Raw genomic sequence first — 22575 nt, 5'->3', positions numbered from 1 at the left:
CCAAACTTTTTCCTTAACTACCTATTTCTCTCCCAGTAGACCCTGCTCTATAGTTTCTGACTTCGTAAGGACATTTTTATCCCAAGAAATTCATCTCCTAACCTGGTTTCATTTAATAGCATCATCCCTGCCTCTCCCTGTCAGCTCTGTTCCCTGCGATTTTCCTAGCACCAACCCATCTGAAGATCACTGCCTAACTTTTCCATGGAGTTTCAGAGAACACTTCAGCTACCTGCTACTCTTTACCTCTTCCTACATACTCCTTAGAGTAACATAGGATATTTGATGGAGCAATTAGTGAGCACATCTGGGGTTTTAAACTCTGCATAATCAAAACTGAGTAGTGGGCAGCCCATTTATGTGAATTGTTTTGTATGAGAGAATGCAATAGTATAAAGGAGCAAATAAGAAAAACAAGGATTACAGTTATGACACAGCATGTCCCAGATCTGAGCCCTTCTCTACCCATATAGACTACACATATCCGTACTGAGCCTAAAATGAATATTAAGAGGCTCTCAAGAGCGTTTTATATCTTATGTTCTCCACCTGAGATTCTCTGGGGGACATCATGCTGCATTCTTTAGAGTGATTATTGTTGACCATAAAGCAAGACTCCAAGACATACTGGATATTTGAGCTCTGTGTAGTAATTTGTCACATTATTGATGTGGGATTGCCTTGCCCTCTGCATACCATTGGTTAACAAAGAAGATGCTTTCAGCCAGTGCCTTAACAGAATATAGCCAGACTGGAAAAGATACAGAGAGAGAGTAGACGGAGTCAGTGAGATGCCACATAACTGCCAGAGGGGAAAGATGCAAGTCACCAGTTAGAACCTTGCCAGTAGGCCACAAACCTGGTGGTAAATATAAATAATAGGAATTGGTTAATTTAAGATGTAAGAGCTTGTTAGGAATATGCTAGAATCATTGACCAAGCAGTGTTGTAATTAACACAGCTTCTGTGTGTATAGTTTGGGTCAGCGCAGCTGGGAAATAAACGAGTGGCCTCAGACTACACATTACCACACTTCTCTTCTGTCGACTAGCACTTGACACAACTCTAACTGGATCTCTAGTGCTGCAGTCTGTCTCACCCGCTAAACAGAGCAGCAAAAGCAATACATATTTTGTTCATTATAACAATACCAAGGTCATTCATAGTATCTGGCACATAGTAGATGCTCAGAAAACATATACATGTGTGTATGAGTGTGTGTATTCACATAAATGTGTGTTATATACATGTATATGCTTATATATGTGTGTATCTATCACATATGACATATATGTCTCACTACATTTAGTGTGTGTCATCAATATAGCATGTGTGATATATACATGTATATGTTTATAATATATGCATATGTGTATTTTCAAATAAGACATAGGGAAGCAAGCACCTCAAACTTTGAATGTCTACTTTGAATGAATATGCTTTATTGTGCAGAGAGTACTCTCCCACACCTTGGGGTTTGACTGGATGGGAAAAATGAAAACCTCCACCTTTGGACACTTATGTCCAGTATTCTTACGGTAGCTAACAACAATTCCTGAATATAAAGCAATGACAACACATTCAAAGCAAGAGGAAACTGGCATGAAAGGTGCCTTATGGTGAGCACAGTCGACAAACTCATTTGCTGGCTTCACATGCCGTTCATAACAAGTACACCCTTAAGCAGGTGGGTGTGTGGGAACAAAGCCCATGTTCTGAGAGCTTGAGGAGGCATCCATACAATTTTTGTCATCACCTGTAGTAATAGGGGTGGCAGGGCTGCGTCCCCGGCACCGGGCCGCCCCCACGGCTAGCTTTACCCAAAATAATTACACGGAAACTGTATTCTTTTAAACACTGCTTGGCCCTTTAGCTCTAGCCCTTACAGGCTAATTCTCACATCCCAATCAACCCATCTCTAATAATCTGTGAGCACCGGTCTTACCAGGAAAGGTTCAGCATGTCTAACCTAGCGGCTTGCTTCATCACGTGCGTCTGCCCGGGAGCGGGGCATGGCGTCTCTCTCAGGCATCTGCTCCCGAGAGAAGAGCTGTGGAGTCTGAGCTCACTTCCTCTTCCTCCCAGCGTTCTGTTCTGTTTACTCCTCCCACCTATCTTCTAACCAATAAAATGGGCCAAGGCAGTTCCTTTATTAGCCAATGACCTTCCTCCATCAAGAAATATCTACAAGCTGATTAGATCCAAAGAGGCCTCGGGAAGCCAAGACAGTTACTAACCTATAGCCAGTGCCACTTTTATCATCACTAAATCATTCTGAAGTTATTACAGCTGTTAGAACCTTACCACCCACATCAGCAGGTGGCACCATGAATGCACAGTTACTACTTTGTTTCTCATTTATGGATGTCCCATTCCAAACACAACTGGACACAGGGTTAGCATCCAATTCACAGTACCTAAAATATCTGTTCTAAATGTTGTCTTCTAAGCAATTACTTATAAAGTACAGCAAACATATATGTGAGTGAACATGCTATATGCAATATATAACAAGCATAAAATAATACATTTATTGAAGAATTAAAACAATCCTAAATTTTCTTTCTCCTTGGGAATTTCAGCTGTCCGTTAGACACAGACCAGAGTTACAACTGGAGTCTCAATTGGAAAATTGCCTCCATTAGGTTGGCCTGTGGGTTTTCTTGTCATTGATTGATTTGAGAGGGCCCAGTCCAATGTACATAGTTGCCAACCCTGAGCAGGTAATTCTTAGGCTATATAAAAAGCAGACTGAGCACAAGTCAGAGGGAACAAGCCAGTAAGCAACATTCCTCTGTGTCTCTGAGTCAGTCCCTGCTTCCTGGTTCCTGCATTGTTCCTGACTTGATTGTGACAAAGGATGGGTTGTGTCCTGGAATTACAACAAAATTAATCCTTTCTTCCCCAAGTTGCTTTTGACTGTGGTACTTGTCACAGACACCAAAAAGAAAAGACACGATGCTGAGTAATTATTTTTCTTTCTGAAGTAAGGGCGAATATATCATTGCTGTGATTTCCTTTTTAGTTTTTTATTATTAATGTTATTATTGTTTTAATAGATTTTATTGATAGAAAACCACAATTCCTCCTGGACATGATTACAAAGCAATGAGATATCAAGTCTGAATTCTGAACCTGGGACTTCTAAGTCTGGGACCAAGGAACTAGATGGGTAACACAGTTCTCTGCCTCTGATAGAACCATATATCAATTATACAGAATTAGATTGGCTTCTCTAAACACCATATGTATTACTTTGTAAATGCTATTTGTGCAAGGTAGGTCGGCTGAGCCCCTGGCCAATAGAGCACCACACACTTCAAATGTGCACTGTTTTCTTCATTGAACTCCTGAAACCCACATTGGGAAGCTCCTGTACTGTGCCGCAAATCAAAGGTTATGTAAAAATACAGCTTACAAAGATCAGTGATTTATAAATATACTTAAATGATGAAGCCTGTAATTTAATACAATGTCTAACCACATTGGGCTTTCAATGTTGACCTGCGAAGCAACCAACTATTCATTTTCTCCCACTAATGACTTCTCATAATTGTACTTCCTACCAATTATTGTCCAAGCAATTCGCTGTCATTCATCAGTAATTATGCAGCCCCAGAGAACCACTTTTACCAAATTGGCATGGGAAGAAAGAAAATAACCTTCATGGATTGACACACTTAAAACTCACTAATTGTCCTCTGTTTGTTTTATAGGACTTAAATCTTTATTCTAAGTGAATAACTGACAAGGCTTCAAAAAAGATGGAAAGGGGGTAGAGAGAGAAAGAGACAGAGAAAGAGAAAAAAGGAAGGAAGGAAGGAAGGAGGGAGGGAGGGAGGGAGGGAAGGAGGGAGGGAAATGTAGAAGGAAAAGGAAATAAGGAAGATATACTAGGTGATATATAGATGATAGATAGATAGATAGATAGATAGATAGATAGATAGATAATAGATAGGTAGATACATAGATACATACATAGACAGCCAGATAGATTTCACCTGTTAAAACAATGTTCACATCATAACAGAAACAGGAAAAAAGATCAACTATAAACGTTCTCAATTATACACAAGCTGTTTCCCCCTAATTTCTGCATGCATCTTTCTCATAATATAACACTAAATGTTTCCTTTCCTTCCTTGTTGGTCTGTCGCTGTGAAGGCAAACATAAACAGAAAGATTCTTTTCCCCAATGCTAACTCTCAGTGTGAGAAATACACAAATGAATATCAAAGGTGTATCATGCTAAGCTTACGATAAAAGGACACCCAGAATTGACCACAGCACAAACACAGAATCCCCCACAAGGAAAGGGTTGGCTGGTTCTGAAAATGTTTCCCAAAAGAGTAATATTATTAACTATGCTGAGTTTTGAAGAATGAGCCAAATTTGCCCAGATAAAGTGAGCACCCAAACTATTTTTTTCCTGTACCATTCCTTCTGTCTGTGAGAATCACTTTATAATGTCTCCTTTATATTAAGGCAAACCTTGGTAGGGCATAAGCATCTCTGTGCCATATGTCCACTGTGAGCCTTCTGCATTGTTACTGGCTCATTTCCAGTGGTCATGAGGGAGAAGAGAGGATACACCTGCAGGAAAGAGAAAGGTACGCCAGATAAGTACTCTGACTATGCTTGCCAGTTATCTGCAACTGCGGCAGATCAGTCAACATGTCCAAAATGCATTGAAATGGAATGAAGACTAAGTCTCTCCCAGTGCTAAGAGCCCTGCTGTTCTTTTGCCACAAGAGTTTGGAATAAAGCCAACCATGGTGTGAAGATAGGAAAATTAGTTCTAGTCCTCTGCAAGGATAAGAGAAAAGATAGCTTTCTCTGTGCAAAAAAAAAAATTAATTATAGCTTTTCTACTTTGATTCAAAGCAAGCACCATAAAAGAAACAGTATATAGTGATATCATCGGAAATACCTGGACCTTTATATTATCTCCTATGAAGGTTTCAGCCACTTCTACCAGCACCAGGATTTAACCACAAAATGTCTGAAAAAGCATGGGATAAATCCGGACTAGCTGAACATAGCAGACAATGAGGAATACTGAGAATTCAAGAACAATCGCAGTGGGTTTTTGATCCTACTGCACGTACTGGCTTTGTGGGAGCCTAGGCAGTTTGGATGCTCACCTTACTAGACCTGGATAGAGGTGGGCAGTCCTTGGGCTTCCCACAGGTCAGGGAACCCTGATTGCTCTTCGAGCAGATGAGGGAGTGGGACTTGATCGGGGGAGGGGGAGGGAAATGGGAAGCGGTTGCGGGGACGAGGCAGAAATCCTTAATAAATAAATAAATTAAAAAAAAAAAGTCTTTGAAACATCTTTCAATCAGACACACAAATCCTACATGGTTGCTGTGAAATGTCACAAAAACCCTCTTTTACCTGCTGTTCCCAAGCTATGTCAAATTCATATGCAGCATTATTTGGATAGATAATCATTTTGGTAAGAATATGGGTAGGTTTATGCCACCAATTAGAATGTCAGTGAGGATTAGGAGGAAGAACTTTGAATAATATTTATATTTAGGAAAAAAATAAGCATGTCATCTTTAAAGTACAAATACTGAGTTGAGAAAGGTAATGAAATAGCTCATAATCTTCTATGACATATTAATGTATGTCTTTTTTACTCCTTTTTGTATTTATATGTTAGCAAAATTGTATGTTTTAGCAATACTCTAATTCTGGACGTATCTTTCCTTTGAAATGTGTTCTTTCATTAAAAAATAATGATTATACTAGGGCTTTAGTGCTGGCCTTCCACAGAGAAGTACACACCACCCTCACTCCCCTCTTCTCTGTTTTGTGGCTTCATCTATCCAATAAGATGTTTGATCTCTTTGATCAAAGACTGCCTTCTCTTGCAGATGCACTTAAATGTGTTCAGGCTGGGCTGACTGTAGACTGCCTTCTCTTTCAGACCTTGTTTTTCATTTTTAACTCTTTACATTAACCTGTATGCACCGCTCACTCCACCCTATTCTCCTGGCACAACCTGACAACTGATATTCTGTTAGGCTCCTTATTTCTCAACTTCGTGACCAATTTCTCCTGTTTTTCTTGTGCATCTGCCTTCTTCAGGACAGTTTTAAGCTGTGGGATAGAAAGACAAGGGGGAAGAGCAGCTAGAGTTAGAGAGCCTGTGCTGGGGAGAGTCAAGGCAGGATTTGGGACTTTTGTTATTTTGTTTAATGATGAAGCATCTTCCATTAGATTAACTTCAAGTAGAATAAGGTTTTCCAACTTCTTCAGATATGTTCTTTTCACGGCTTAATTACACTTAAGGGAGTAATTGGTTTGGAGGACCAGACCTGGGGAAAGGGGTTTAAAAGGAAAAGGGAAATCTGGTTGGTTTCTGTTCAAATTTCTGAAAGATGGCCAACTAGACACATAGTCTGAGGAAGCAGGTTTCTTATCAGAGCAAAGAGATGTAGCATAGGAGCAAAATGTCACAAGTGCCATCTAATAAGTCACACGCTCATTTGTCATGGTTTCCAGGTCATGTATTCCCAGCATGATATCAAATTCCTTCGGATCCATTTTCTCCAACATGCAACATGTCTCTGAAAAAAACAACATCCTTAAAGTGGCCCAAGGCACTGGCAACCCATGCAGTACTGGTCATCAAAGGCCTCCAGACTGACAATTCTTGACCACTTCAAAATTGCCACCTAAAAGACTATCTCATCTCTCATCTCCCAAGTTCATCTGGTGGAATAAGTACATCAATGATACATTAGTGTTTACTGTTTAGCGAACTGACCATAGTCACATATGAAGTTTTCAAGGTGCCTCTCTGGGTTATAATAACGCTATTGCCGGTAAGCGTCATGGCTGAAACTACTACAACCCCCACTACTGCTGCCACTGATACAAAAGCCAAAACTGGCAGGCATTGAAGCCCCTGACATCTGGGTGACCACGGGTATTGTGACAAAGGTGAGGAAGACAGGGCTCATTGAGGAACCAACATTTAAGGTGTGTAAAAAAGCAGAAGAGTTTAACCTCTTTTTTTCTTAAAATGTCTTTATACCATATAGTAGGAACACATATTTTTTTTTGCAGTAATGGGGATTGAAGTTAGGGTGGTAACCATGCAAGGCAAGAGCTATAACCCAACACTGGGAACACAGTTTTTAATCTCGTGGCTTTAAAAATCAGAATTCTGAAGGTAATTCCACTAAAACAAAGGAGGGTTGTCATTGTTGCATCATTTTATAAATTCTGAGAAGAAAATAGAACTCCATTGTATTTATAGTTTCCAACGGCCATGTGCAGTATTTGACTTATAACTCATTTGTCCATATTTAAAACACATCACTCATATCAATTCCCATCATCACTTTCTCCTCCAGCTTCTCTCCTATAACCTTATAATTGCCACTATGATTACTGATTTCTACGTGGATAATTTATAATAGTGTGGGGCTGGAGAGATGGCTCAGTGGTTAAAAGCATTGCCTGCTATTCCAAAGGTCCTGAGTTCAATTTCCAGCAACCACATGGTGGCTCACAACCATCTGTAATAAGGTCTGGTGCCCTCTTCTGGCCTTCGGCATACACACAGATAGACTATTGGATACATAATAAATAATAAATAAATATTTTAAAAAATTTAGATTAATGTGCACATCTCAAGATCTACCATTTAAACACATCTGTCCGGTCTCCACACTCATATTTATTCTTTTGAGACAAGCCTATATTTTGTAGCCGAGACTAGCTTCCAACCTGGAATCCTCCTGCCTCAACTCTCCCAAGTGCTGAGATTTCAAGTGTGAGCCACAATATCCTCCTTTTCCCAGATAAAGCAACCAATACTCAGGAGTTCTGACAAGTGGGACATAAATACAATTAAGGATTATGTTCAGATTATTATAATCACATTGGTGAATAGTGTTCAGAAAATGATTAGCCATTGGAGGAAAACAGATAATGGGTGAACAAACAGTATCAACAAAATCTGTATGAATTAAAGCAGAGATCAACAACATTTTCTGAAAGAAGTGGGTACTCAAAGCTATAGTGTTTACAACCAATTTATCTGCAGCATAACTACTCGATTCTGCTACGGTCCTGCAAAGTCACCATAGATAAAATCTCAACAGACACGGGTCACTGTGCTTCAACAAAAATTGTTCTAAAAGAACAAAGAATGGACCAGATTTGGTCATAGGTCGTAATCTTCTAAACTTATTTAAATATGTAATGGGAAAAGAAAATAACTAAAAATTATAAAAGATCAGAGAACTTAGTAGGGAAATGCATATTGTTTCTTCTAGAGGAAAGAGTTTCTAAACACAAATCTAAGACAAGAATTATACAGGAAAATGTCTTTAGAGTTGTTATTATAAAGAACATTAAAGAATATTAAATCCTGAAGAGTACATAACAAACTGGAGAAAGAGCATTAACAGGTAGTTTATGACTTTGTCAAGAGTATTACATAGAGGGATGTAGAAACAATGCTCCACTGGGGATCACAAAGTATCTTGAAAGGATTAAATTGGAAAGATTGTTCCAGAACCCATAAGGCTCAAGAAGGCTTACCCCCGTGTGTCTTTCTACTACAGGTAAATAACCAGCTATATGGCTATATGTGCAAAAAGCAGAAAGACCTCGCTTGCCTCTTCTGCCCATGGGGGGAAAAAAAAAAAACAGAATAAACTTTAGTTACCTCTCCTTCCAGGCCCTGTTTCATCATTTCTAAAATGAAAGCAATAGTCCTAATCCCAGCCTTTCGTGCGTCACGGAGCCCTAAGAGGTAGATGAGAGGAAAGGGTGTGATCCAGCTTTGAAAACTGTGAAGTGCCGAGATGGAAGGAAAATCCAATTTCAAGAAATGCTGAATATAATACCCAATTCCTCCTTCTCCATGACCAGGCCATTAACAGTGCTTTGATGATGCGAATGGAAGGATGCTGTTTGAAAGAGGGATGCTGCCTTTGTAGATTCCCATTCCCTTAACTAGCTGCAGTCCCTTTTGATACTTGCAAGTGTAAAAGCATACCAATATTAACCAGTCAATAAACTAAAAGAAGATGCGCCTGGAGAATGATGATGGCCAAAGTTGAGGGTGGCATCCAGAGCAGACAGGGTATGACAGCTAGAAAGACATTTTGTACTTTCTCATGGGAACAATGAGAAGTTACAAAGAGTTTCAAACATCAGCATGATTAAAAAAAACAAATTATGTTTTTAAAAGATTGTCTTGGCCCCAGGGCAGAGATTGAACAGAAGAGGTTATAAGAACAGCAACTAAAAGCTATATTAGCACTAAAGTAAGCTAAGGTGACAATAATAGGAGTGTACAGAACACAGATTCACAAGTTGTTCAACAATAATACTTAGTAAAGGACAAAATGATAATAAAAGAGGTATTAAGAATGGCAATCAGGATTCTGGCTGGCAGAAAAAATTAACAATCCTGTATTCATCTTAGATTAATAATGAGGCAATTTCACCAAATCCAATTGCAGCTACATAACAAGAATAAGAATATGAACTTGTATTGAATACTTGGTTGTTTAATTCCTGCTGACTTGAGTCATATTTTATGTGTCTTATTGGCCTTGTCTCATGTAATAGCACGATAAAAAAATATTTAACAACAATTTTACACACAGAAGGTGAAACACTTAGGAGGTGACATTTTGAGTTCCATCATCTAGTTATTGATAGTGTTAGGATTTGAACCCATAAAGTCTTTTAGAGTTCAAGCTTGATCACTGAAGATGACTAAGTAATCAATCTCTTTTTTTCTTATTGATTTTTATTGAGCTATAATTTTTCGCTGCTTCCCTCCCTTCCACTCCCCTCCCCTTCAACCCTCTCCCATGGTCCCCATGCTTCCAATATTAGTACTCAATTTCTAAGCAAAATCTAGCTCATTGGGGAAAAATAGGAGTCATTCTGCCACACCAGGGGTCTTCCTTGACTGCAGTCTATAACATAATAGAAAGCCATTTGTCAAAAGTGGGGTACAGATTGATGACTGTAATGTATAACTTTGTATTTTAACTTATTTGAACTACAGAGTACCCAGACATCAGTCAAATACTATTCTGGGAGTATCTGTGAAGGTATTTTCCAGGTAAGATTAAAACTAAAACTTGGCATTTCAACAAAATTAATTGCCTTCCACAATGGGAGATAATTAAGATCCAGGAAACTCCTTGATACATAAATGCAGACTCTGATTATATCTTATCTTGTCTTCAGACTCAGAATGAGCTCTCAGCATCTGGCTCAGTCATCTGCCATCTCTTCAGCTATAACTTACGCCATCAGTTTTCCTGTTTCTCCTGCTCTTGAACGTGAATAAGGAATTGTACAGAGCAGTTCTTCTTAGTCTCCAGTTGCTAATGGCTAGCCATGGGACTTTTCAATCTCTGTGATGAAATGGTTTAGTACAAAAAAAAACCTGATTATCACATTGGGTTACCAATCTGTGAAGAATATTATAAAAAGAATAAATTTAGAAATACAGGAAAGACTCAAATACTGCTTTTGCTTCTTTAGTCTACCAATAATTAAATTTTCAGGAGAAAGTATATTTCTAACTTGAGAACTGCAATCTTAGTTTGCCTTCCCTGGAATATGAATATGCTCCTATATAACTGATAATTGTAACATAACAATAACTCTGCTTGTAGCATAAAATAAGGATATCGTTGTCATTTGCTGAGTGACAGTCATGGCTCTCCTTCCCTTTCCAATACTTCAATTATAGAAAGAGATGTGGTATTGCTATTCTTTTGATTCTACTCTTTCTCCCTCATAGGTATAGGGAAGGGTTCTGGAAGAAGTAGCTCCCTAGAACCTTCTTTCTAAAGCAGAGAAATACTCAGACCAGCTCTCTTAAGCCCAAAGGTAGACTTGCTCCTTCTTGGCTGAACTGACCATCCTGCAAGCAGTGAAGTCTCCAGTTCTGCTTGCAGTTTTAAAGGTAAGGAAGAAAAGAAACTCCTTGTGTACCCTTCTTGCTCAGACACAAACAGTTTTGTGGCACATCATTGCCCCATGATAATTCTCTTCTTGGATTAGAACCAAATCTTTTTAAAATTATTTTGCATTTTTAATAATTGTTACAACTTACCTGACATATCTTTTCTCCATAACATTTAGATCATACTTAAAAATCAACAATTAATTATGATAGAACCAGAGTAGTTAGTCAGCAATGTTTGCATAGTAAGAGTAATGGCAGCTAAATTAGTATGCCAATATGCAATATACTTTTATGCTACTAAATGCTTTTGTAAGAGAAGCTATACCCATGAAGTCTCAACAATATAGCTACCTAAACAAGACTTGAACATGAACAACAAAAACAAGCCTAGACAAAGAACCACAGACAATTGTACGATGCTGAAAGCGGGAGAAATGGTCTTCCCCAGAGAAGAGCACACCAATACCATGTGGTAAACCCTGAAAACAAATAAATATACAAGTGACATCGTATGACATAAGGATTTGTTTCTATATTTAGATCATTATACTTTCGACAATTAGAGAAAAAGAGTTCATAAAACTCAGAAAGTATAAGGAGGAGTATATAGGAGGGGTCTGAGAAAGAAAGGAAAGGAGAAAATAATATAATTATAGCTTAATTAAAAAAATAAGTATATGTAAATATTTACACAAAAGAGAGGCAGGTCAGGCTAGAACTATGCTCTGGGACCCTCTGCCGGAAACTATTTAAAAATTAGCCTTTTCCTTTTATTGCCACTTGAAAAATATAATCAATCAAATTTTTAAACATCACAATATATTTTAATTCTGAATTTTCTTTTCTTTGTGGTGAGGGTTTTAGTTTTGACTGGTGAATCTGCTGGAATTTTACCCAGCCAAATTAAACAAATTTTAAATATATTACTACAAGCAATCCAGCTAAATCTTTTTGGAATTGAAAATCATTAAAAATAGCAAAAAACGAATTTCAATATTTAAAAGGTGGGCAATCTATTTTTTTTACTGTACATTATCCACAATAGTAGAAAAGACACCTCTTATTTATAAAGCCATCCTTTTTCAACCTCAGGCCATGGAGTTCTGAATGATTTTCCATACCATTGTTGCAACAAGGACCCACTTGAGAATAAGAGTAACTCTTCCTTTGTCAGAGACAATAACACAAGTAGTAGATGATATAAACACCATCAAAGTCACTTCAAAGCCTTTTTCTTAAGCTTCCCATTAAGCTATTCAGGAACCAAATATTTACCAAGGTCCTTTTTGAGTGTTAGCCATATTCTTGGCAATAAAGATCTATCATAAGCAGAAACAGAAACAATAACAAAAATAATGAAAATCACCTGTCCCCATGATGTACTTATATTACTGACAGGGGCAGTAGAATAAATAAAACGACTATAAAAATAAGTCCTGCGTGATATATTTATTGGGCAAGGTTAAGAGCTAAGGGCAGGCAACAAAGTGATGTGTTGGGACAAATGAGATTTGCTCAAGGGTCAAATAGCCACCTGGAAAGAGGAGCTGTCTTCTATCCAGAGCCATAGGATCCCCGTTTCTGCCTCTGTGGGAGTGGAGAGTAACTGCCAAAGAAGGCAGCTTATGGGAAAGCCCAATCCAGAGCTGCAGAGAGGCAGTCGTAGGATGGCAGAAGAGCACCTGGGCACAGCTGTGCTCGCGTTTTCTCAACTAGATGAGGCAGTGAATGCCCTTATTTTTTGTTTGAATTGGGTTTTCTGTCACTTCCAACCAAAAGAGACCTGACTAATGCCAACACTTCCAAGTATATATAGAAACCTGAAGTACCTTACAATGTGTTTCTAAGTGGGGCACCCACTGTACTGAGGTTATTAAAAAGCTAACTCCCATTTCCAATTAGCAATATACATTTACATACAAACACTTAAAATCAAAAGACCTTAAAAGTACGTTAGCTTAAACTATCAAATTAGGGAAGCCTTCCATTTGCATTGGCCCGAGGTCACTATTCTTGTCTTATCAAGAAACTACAGTAGGTGTGTTTTTGCCTCTGTGTACAAAACAGTTGTGTTTAGGACCTTTTAAAAGCATTATTACCTTTCTCAGCCTAGATAATTGGGATAGGGGGAGTACTTTGGTCCTGCCTCAAAGCAATGTGCTAGACTTTGTTGACTCCCCATGGGAAGCCTTAGCCACTCTGAGGATTGGATGTGGGGTGGGTGGGGTTGAGAGGGGGTGAGAGGGAGGAGGAGGAGAGATCAGGAGGAGTGGAGGGAGTAAGAAATGGATTTGACATGTAAAATGAGAAAAGATAGTTTTAAAAATACAAATTTAAAAAGTGGTAAAACTTTTAAAAAGCACTATTGAGCAAAACATCTTACTTTTTGTTAGTGATATGGGTCATGTTTTCAAAGTCATATGACCCAGTATTTGTCAACCCTGAAAGGAAATTAGTCATCTACCCAGTTTCCAGGTTGAGGTAGGACTCTGAGAAAATTCACTTCTGTTAGCCATGTAACTGGGAGCCATCACAGCATTCCAGCTGACTACAACTCCAATGCTGTATTCACGCTGTCCAGTTAGGAAACAGCTAGGACTAAGTGGCACACAGCAGTAACCAGCTGGTTTGGAAGGCTGAGGCAAGAAGGTCACAAATTTGAGACCAGTCCAGGTGTCTTGGTTAGAGTTTCTATTGCTGTGAAATGACACTGTGACCATGGCAACTCTTATAAAGGAAAACATTTAAGTGGGGCTAACTTCCATTGTTGGAGGTTTAGTACATTATTATCATGGCAGGAAGACAGGATGCTGGAGAAGGAGCTGAGAGTTCTATATTCGGATAGGTAGGCAACAGGAAATGATGGTGAGCCACACTAGGCCGGACTTAAGCTTCTAAGACCTCAAAGCCAACCCTACTGCAATAAGACCACAACTCATAATAGTGCTATGCTTTATAAACCTATGGGTCAATTTTTATTCAAACCACCACACCCGGTTATATATCTGACCTTTGCAACTTAGTCATTCTCTGTCACAAAACTAAAATTAAAATGACAAAGGATCCAGGTCAGTGACAGTGCTCTTGCCTAGCATGCATAGACCTTAGGACTAGAAGAAAATGATTACAGGTAGCAATGGTTAGACTTTAAATTCCCCTCCCATCTTTCATTATTTCTTCTAACTTTATTTCCAACCCTAACTAAAACAATAAAATACAGGGAGAAAGACATTTGGCCCTCCTCCTCAAACCATTGGCAATCTCCATTGACAGCTACATGGCTTCTCTCTGACTCCACCTACTTTCCTCCACTATCTTTTTGGAAATCCTGCTTTACTCTATTCTGCTCTACCAGTAGGCCAAAGCAGCTTTATTAGTTAACCAAAGATTCACAGAATACAGAGGGGAATCTGATGTAGAAAGGTCATCTGTCTATGTGTTATTTTCATTGGTTAATAAAGAAACTGCCTTGGTCTTTTGATAGGCCAGCCCTTAGGTGGGTGGAGTAGACAGAACAGAATTCTGGGAGGAAGAAAGCGAAGTCAGGCAGAGGCCATGCTTCTCTTACCCAGGATGGATGGTGGTTACACTAATGCCGGTAAGCCACAGTCAAGTGGCGATACACATTAATAGAAATAGGTTAATCAAGATGTGAGAGTTAGCCAGTAAGAGGCTAGAGCTAATGGGCCAGGCAGTGTTTAAATGAATACAATTTGTGTGTTGTTATTTCGGGTGTAAAGCTAGTCATGCGGGAGCCGAGCAGGATGAAAAGCAGGCCTGCCCACAGCACCTTCTACAATTGGCACTCCAATGTGATGGACTAAATCTGCTTAAAAGCCTGCCCACAGCACAGGAATCCACATCAGAAAGTATTTGCAAATGTCATCTAGATCACTGTTTCTCAGTCTCTGTCTAAGTCATAACTGTGTTGGAGATTAAAGAGCCCTTTCAGAGGGTCACATATCAGATACTTATATTACTATTCATAATAGTAGCAAAATTAGTTATTAAGTAGCAACAAAAATAATTTTATGGCTAGGATCACCATGACATGAGAAACTGTATTAAAGGGTCACAGCATTAGGAAGGTTGAGAATCACTGTTCTAGATCAAGTGAGATCTGGAAGTGGTGGTTTGGTTTGAATCCACCTTCCATATGGAATCCAAGAGCAACATTAAGTTAGGAGATAGTGATTGCATAGTCAAGTAAGGCTTCTAAATTGACGATTGTCCAAGAGAATGCCCAACAAAAAGGGAATTCAATAAAAAGCCTGATCAAGGTCTTACCTCTTCTACCTGCCCAATATCAACATAATGTAAAATGCAGATAAGGGGGGGAATGTAACTGTGGACCATGTTTCTACCACTCTGAGTGCCTCGAGCCAGAGGCCTAAAGGAAGAGTAAGGTATATTAAGTGGATAGGAGACTGAAGACTTAAAACTGGACAAATTAGGACTTGGCTTTTAAATATGAAAAATCAACTGGACGCTTCTGTTAAAGTACAAGAAAGAATGTTCATCAGGATATGGAGGAAGATACTGATCAGAAGGAAAAATATTGTTCTGGCCAGAATGTTTTCATCTCCCAGATAACCCTAAAATTGTATCTCTTCCATTGTGGAGATTTATACACCACACAGGCTGAGGATCATTTCTGTGGTGACAAATGCTAGAGAAGGTAAAAAGTCTCTTTAGTACAGAAGTGAGGAAATCTAGCATCCCAGGAGCAGAAGATTGGGAGGAAGAGGGAAAAAGAGGGGAGAGGGTAAAGAAAAAAACCTCTAATGTGCCAGGTCTTTCTGGCACAAGCCTTTAATCCCAGTACTCGGGAGGCAGAGGCAGCAAGATCTCTGTGAGTTCAAGGTCAGCCTGGTCTACAAGAGCTAGTTCCAGGACAGGAAACAGAACTTTACAACACTGGGATGTGGGGAGGGTTTAAATTTTCAAATTTTGAATTAAAGCAAAAGATTTTAGTAATGTCATATGTATTTATACATATGAACCATACAAATGATCCTCTGTGTCTTAAGGTTTATATTAGAAGCTCAATGGCACATTTGCTTTCATGATCATATTATGGCTTACTGGTCATTATGGCCCAAATATACCATACTTGAAGCTGTCACTGCATTTCAAGAGCCTTGTGATTTTAAAGATGAACCATACATCAAAATCCCCAGTTTTTGGTTTAATCAGTGTAAAAATGCATTTATGGTTTTGTCTGCTCAGTAACAGAATTCTTTTGAGGATTGACTATAACCCTTGTTTTATTGATGAGAGTCCCGTAACATTACTGCACACAAGCGCACATGCATTCACATACACATGCACGCACATGCGCACACACACACACACACACACACACACACACACAAATATATATCTGATATACCCACATCTCCCTAGCCTCCCTAATTAAGGCAAAATTACATCGTCTCACATAGCCCCGCTTTTCTGATCCTGAGGAGTGCTACGGGAGTGAGTGAGGAAGGGAAAGGTGGAGTGAGCTGAGCCAATCAGAATGTCTTGATGTCCTGGTTCCCACCCAAGGCACTAAGACTTCTAGAGCTATGAGCCCTTCCCTGGTTTGTTTGTTTGTTTGTTTGTTTGTTGTTTTGTTCTTTAATGAGCACAGAACTCCTCCTTTCTTCCGCAATAGAAAATAGAAGCTCATGAAAGCCTAGGAGAGAATGGAGCCAAGGCATGCAGGAAGAGGTGAGCAAGGGTCCTCCTGGCATGGAGGCACTAAAGGCTCTCCTGTTCATGGGTAGTTTCCTCCCTGCCCAGCCTTCAGTTTAATCACAAGAGGACATAAATTCTTTTCCATCTAAAGTTATTTATGCTGGGATTCTTTGTTGTTTCTTTTTTAACCAAGCAATTTGATATTAATAAAGCTACACACAAAAAAGTACCAAGCCTTTATAGTAGTTTATATTTCAGTCCAAGAGAATGAAACATACATAGAATTTAAGAGGGACAGAAGTGGAGGGAAGGAGTATTGGATGGCAAAGAGACAGGATGAGAAATGATGGAAGAGGTGGGGCAGAGAACACTGATATTAAAAATGCATTGTTGATTTAAAAACAAAAACAAAGAATAAAAATAAAAATAGAAGAAATAAAAAAAATAATACTATACTACACCAAAGAACAGACTTCACAGAAAGCAAGTCAGAGTACAGCAGGCCTTGTGGGGGTGGGGAGTTGTGCAGAGTGAGGCTCTAGGCACCCCAAAAGGTCCATATCCTACAATTAAAAGAATGCCTAACCGAGCTTCTTCAGGTCTTCAAATCTTTATTTATTGTGTGCTTGTGACTCAGAGAGTGTCTACACACCATGCAGCATGCTGGGAAGTCGGGGACAAGTTGGTGGGGTGGGTTCTCTCCTGCAGCCTTTGTATGAGCTCCAGAGACTAAACTCCAGTTATCAGGTTTGAGTAGAAGTGCTTCATGGGCCCTTAATGGAGCTTTTAATCACGATTTTTACAGTGAAACTCTTATTCTTTCTAATGAAATATTACTTTAAACAGGTAGTAGAGATAAAGGCACTGAATTGATTCCTCGAGCCGCTTAAGCTTTTGTTCCTTGACCTCGAATATTCCCCTGTTTATGGAGCCCCCGGGGGCTCTCTTAGGAAATGTGGTTTTTGTGGGACACAGTATGAAAAATCACTGACCAGGAACACACTGCTCTGCGCTGCTCCATGAGCACTACACAGTGCTTAAAGATCGTGCTTCCCTCCTTAGCAACCACAGCAGCAGCATCAATACGGGATCTGTCCAAACCTTGGAACTGAAATACAGATTTCTGGAAACTCTACAAGGAAAATGAGCCATTTGCTTATGTAAATAAGCCCCTTCCTTTTTTATTCCTAGAGAAGCATTACACTCATAACAGCTTCACTAGAATTTTGCTCAATCATGGCCCCACATAGCAGTTTTCCTCAGAAATATCCATTTATATTTAATGCCTCTGTCTTGTAATTCCTTGAGAAGGACAAAGGCGGAAGTCCAGTCAAGGCCGTAAAACTACTTTTCTTCAAAGAATCTGTCAGCCAAATTTCTCAGGGAAGAAGCAGAAATGAAAGGGGAGACATTGATAAATTTCCCTGCTGAACAATCAATAAAACCCGCTCTGGCCTGCTCAGCCCCCCACTGTGGAGGCAAGAGCCGTAATTACATTGTCAAAAATTCAAGTTGCCCAGGCTGACGCAACCGCTTTGAAAAGTGACAACTGATTGGCATTCAGTTTGGGTGGTGAAACTGGATTGGCAGAGGCAAAGGTAAAAGGCAAGAGTGTGGCCAAGGCAAAAGGCGAGAGTGGGTTTTCTTTATTTCCTCTAAATATTCAAGCCACAGACTTCCAGCCCTGGACTCTTTGGTCATATTAACTTATCGGGGTGGGCAGGTGACAGTTACTAAGCCATCAGCACTCCTACTGCAATAGAAAAATACCTTGTCTTGATCCACTCCCAAATACACAGACAAAGGTATTGCCGCATATGTGTGTGTGAGTGCCAACATGTGCCGTTTTTCTGCGTCCAAACAAAGCCATAAAAAGCGCTTTGAAGCCCAGCTTTCCTTGTGACAGCTGAACAGCAAAGCCCGTTTGCCTAGCAATTTTAATCTCTGATGAAAATCAGCTAGAGCAGAGGGGTTGCGAAGGGCAGTAATGAAGAATGAACAAGCAGGGATGCACTGGCGAGACTGATATGACGGACACAATGACCCAGCTGTAAGTTTCTAGATGACCCTTGCTTGAGTTAAATTAGAATCCATCAATCCCCTCACTACTAGACGCTAGGAAACAAGCTTGCGAAGGACACCTTTTGCCGGACAGTATCGGCCTTCTGGCTACGCAGGGCCCGGGTGACTGTTTTCTGTGATTTCATCGTAACCACACCTAGGGGTGGTGACTGTCCTGTGCTGGGAAGCAACTGTACCATGAGAGATTAAAATCTAAAGGTGCCCACTGGGTGATGGGAATGGAACAGAAGGTACCTGGGAATGTTGTTTCCTCATGAGCTCCAAGGCTAAGTCATCTCTAGCTGATGAAAAAAGTTATTAATTAATAAGATGAGTAAATGTTGGATAGAGGGGTCCACATGCCACATTTTCAATTAGAAATCGCTGTCTCTTCAACATTTCCTAAAATGAGCTACCTAGCACTCCATCCCCTGTGGTTATGGAAAAGGAAAAAAAATGTATAAGCAGAATATGAACAAAGCAATAAGAATTAACAGTGTGAGTTGTATTGTCACTGCTCTAAAACACCTTATACGTACTAAGTGTAGAATGGTGACTCTGTTTTTATACCCTGGTTTTATAGAAATTAATTTATTCAAAATCATAACTGAAAACCAACAGACCTAAGCCTATTCCTAATCCCACAATGTCCAGTGCACCAGTAAATCTCTCAGTTCAGTCGCTGATTCAAAATCAATCCCCCTGAAGTTTCCTCTGATACGCATATTCAATTTGAGGATTGATTCCTCGATCCTGTGACCACTGCATCAGAATCTGGGGATGAGATTCAGGAGGCTAGATTTAGAAACTCTTCCTGGATTAGTCCTCTGAGATACACTAAAGCTGGTGAATCTCACCACATATTTCTGGAATACTAAGCGGATACCACCTCATTAGGGACTTTCTGGGTGGAAGACAGTGAATCAAGCTGCTCACCCTTTAGAATATTTGACAGCAAAAGAAAATTAGTTTGGTTCTAATCCCTGGTTGTAACTAGATCCACCTTTGCCCTGGGAAGAAAGGCCACTGAAGTGACATAATAATTTTAATGATGGTACTCCACTGTGCCTGAAGGAGACGCTACTCCAGACCTCAGGTGGTAAGAGATGGTGAGAAAGATTGATGAAGGACACGTGGGACTTGATGCCCTGACACATGAGTGAGGAAAGGGCATCTTCCCACCCAACTGACTAATCTTTTTTTCTCATGGACTTTATTTCAGATGAACGAAGTATAGAATTATCATATCAGAGAGGGTGTAGATTGGATCATCCCAAATCCCATGCTCAGGCTTTGCAGATTAGTTGACATGTTTCATGGGAGGGGCTTTGAGGGTGAGTGAAATATTGATGGCAAGTCTGAAACCAAAGAGAGGTGAGAGAAGATGAGCAGGAGGAGGAGGAAAGAAGGGCACAGAGGAAATAAAGGAAAAAAATACAAAAGGAGAGAAGAGGAGAAAAGAAAATGGGAAAGGGAAGCAGAGAAGAAATACACCCAACTGTGTCAAGGAGTGTCACATAGACACACTTAGGGATATTCCTCTTAATTTACAAAAGTTTGAAACTTATTATTAATAATGGCATTTACTCAGCTTTAGCTGTGCCATATTGAACATAGGCACATGCCACTGTGGATTTTCTTTAATTTGACATTTCCTTATTTATAAAGTTCACGGAATTTTTAAAATATAGCCATGTAAGATATATTATGAATGTTTTCACTGATTATTCATACTTGGACATGGAAGTTCAAATAAGAGAGAGAAAATACATGGAGCAAGTTTTCATTTTGCTCCTTTGAATTCTAGTCTCTAGAGGAGTCAAGCCATGAGCCCTGCAGGTGGCCTAAGTGACCATCAGACTAAACACTTGGAGACCACAGCTAACCTGTGCAAAGGCAAAAGATAGTTGTGGATCTTAGCTGACAGATCCATGAAGACAGGAGAAAAAGAGTAAGAATCCATGGGACAGGAATTCCGAGTTCGCATCCAGATAAGTTATTGGTATTTAAAATTATAAATTCAATGGTTTCTCCAACCCTTGACTGGCCCACAACCAAAATACTACAGAAAACTTTTGGCTTCCTCTTAGAGTAAGATGAAGAAGAATCCATAGAGTAGTGTGTGTGTGTGTGTGTGTGTGTGTGTGTGTGTGTGTATGTGTGTGTGTGTACAATGATTATTATACAGTCTGTAACAAAACCAGGACAGAGGACAATATCAGGCTCCTCAGTACAGTTTCCACCCCACATCTAAAACAATTTTTCTACAAGTGGGTTCCATTTTTGTCGTATCAATACAAAAGTGCTGGTATTGATGACGTCAGGCCTTTTCAGATCAGGCTGCTACCTGGGGCCCACATTCTAGGGTTCTTTCATTCTCTTTAATTTTGTTTGGGGTTGCTGAAATTGTAGTTCTTACCCATGTTATGCAAATACTACGTTATTGAGTCACCTCCCAGCCCTGGAGACCACAGTATTGCTCTGTATTTAACCAAGACCAGACAACAAATGTATATAATTATCTGCTAAAACACTCATTTAATTCTTACATTTTCCAGTAAGATATTTTATCAATATCCTACACATTTAGTAATTGCTTATGTCTTAAGGGAAGAAGCAGTCAATTTGCAAAATGGAATGAGATGATCAGAAAGCAAGAAAAACTTGACACAGAAACTGTTTTCTCTGGGGAAATCATGTAACTTGAAATCCTCATCTGTAGGGGGATTTCAGATACAACTATAACTGAGCTCGGCATGTGTTGTGATGAGTGAAGAGAAGAGCTGAACAATTAATTGTGAAGAGGAGTTGGCCATATTTGGCTTGTGATGTCAGGATATTACCTGCTGAGAAATACCAGCTTCTTCTAAATAATTGTCAGTCAGTTTTCACTGAGTCCAACAATCATTCCAAATGTCAATCTCAGTGACATTCTTGAAAAAGATTTCACTCTTCACTGACATACACCACTGTCAACATCACCTCTGGCCTATGTTGTCTTCATGCAGGGTCCCAAGTTGAAAAAATTGTCCCTACCTGTGACAGGCTATTCTCAAATAGAAGACAAGAGACAAATGGATAAAGAATCACAATAGCTTGTAAAGCCTTTACTTTTGCATGAAGTGCAATCTAATTGCTCATATTCATCAAACCAGAGGATGGCTGTGGCTAAGCTCACCCTCAATGAGACAGGGAAAATGACTCCGAAAGAGAAAGCCATCTGAAGGTGTGCAAAGTTATTCAGTCCATTGGAACCATAACCACAGCACAGTCTGACAGAGAGAAATAATTAGATATGTTATTTAAGGAAATAATGTTATGCATTAATTGACCCACTGTCTCAGGAACAAATTCCTGGGCTTTTTAAATAATTTAATCCATGTTCCTTGCCCACATATTTGCTAGAAACAATGCCATTTCTGCTTCTTTTGTGAGTTATCTACTACTTACCATGCAAGGAAAGGGTTCCATTCCTCATCGCCAGGAACTTCACTCCATAGGGAAAGAAGGGGGTAGAGTGGGAACTTCCATAGAGTTTGAGCTGAGCTTTGCCTTGAAAAGGCTTGAACTCAGAGCCAATGTGGAGCTCTCCCCCATCTGTAATAAGGATGGAGTGGGCTCTGAGCTCAATGGGTCCTGGCTCCATGAAAATCAGCTTGCCACCTGGCAAACAAAGAGCAAGCGGTCAGTCTTCAGGAGAATGAGGCTCACCCTGTTTTGGCAGTTGCAACATGTGATGAAATTGCTTTTGTTTATATACTTCTGGGAGTTGAACTTAATATACAGAGAACTGTATTCTAGAAGCACCATAAGGTAGGCCAGACACCCAAGGATGAAAACCTTTTATCTTTAAGCCAGTTCTCCTA

General features: G+C 39.6%; 1 protein-coding gene across 1 annotated transcript in view; it reads right to left on the bottom strand.

The window, feature by feature from the left end:
* Positions 1-22575, bottom strand: part of Pkhd1 (PKHD1 ciliary IPT domain containing fibrocystin/polyductin) — a 443194-nt gene that overhangs the window by 266254 nt on the left and 154365 nt on the right. Inside the window, exon 36 of the mRNA XM_041656327.1 lies at positions 22160-22372. Coding sequence (XP_041512261.1) covers positions 22160-22372 — 213 coding nt within the window. The remainder of the gene's footprint in view (positions 1-22159; positions 22373-22575) is intronic.

Source organism: Microtus oregoni, unplaced genomic scaffold, assembly GCF_018167655.1.
Source record: "Microtus oregoni isolate MIOR12 unplaced genomic scaffold, Mior012 000007F_ref0000211, whole genome shotgun sequence".
Taxonomy (NCBI): domain Eukaryota; kingdom Metazoa; phylum Chordata; class Mammalia; order Rodentia; family Cricetidae; genus Microtus; species Microtus oregoni.
This window is presented reverse-complemented; position numbering and strand designations above follow the sequence as displayed.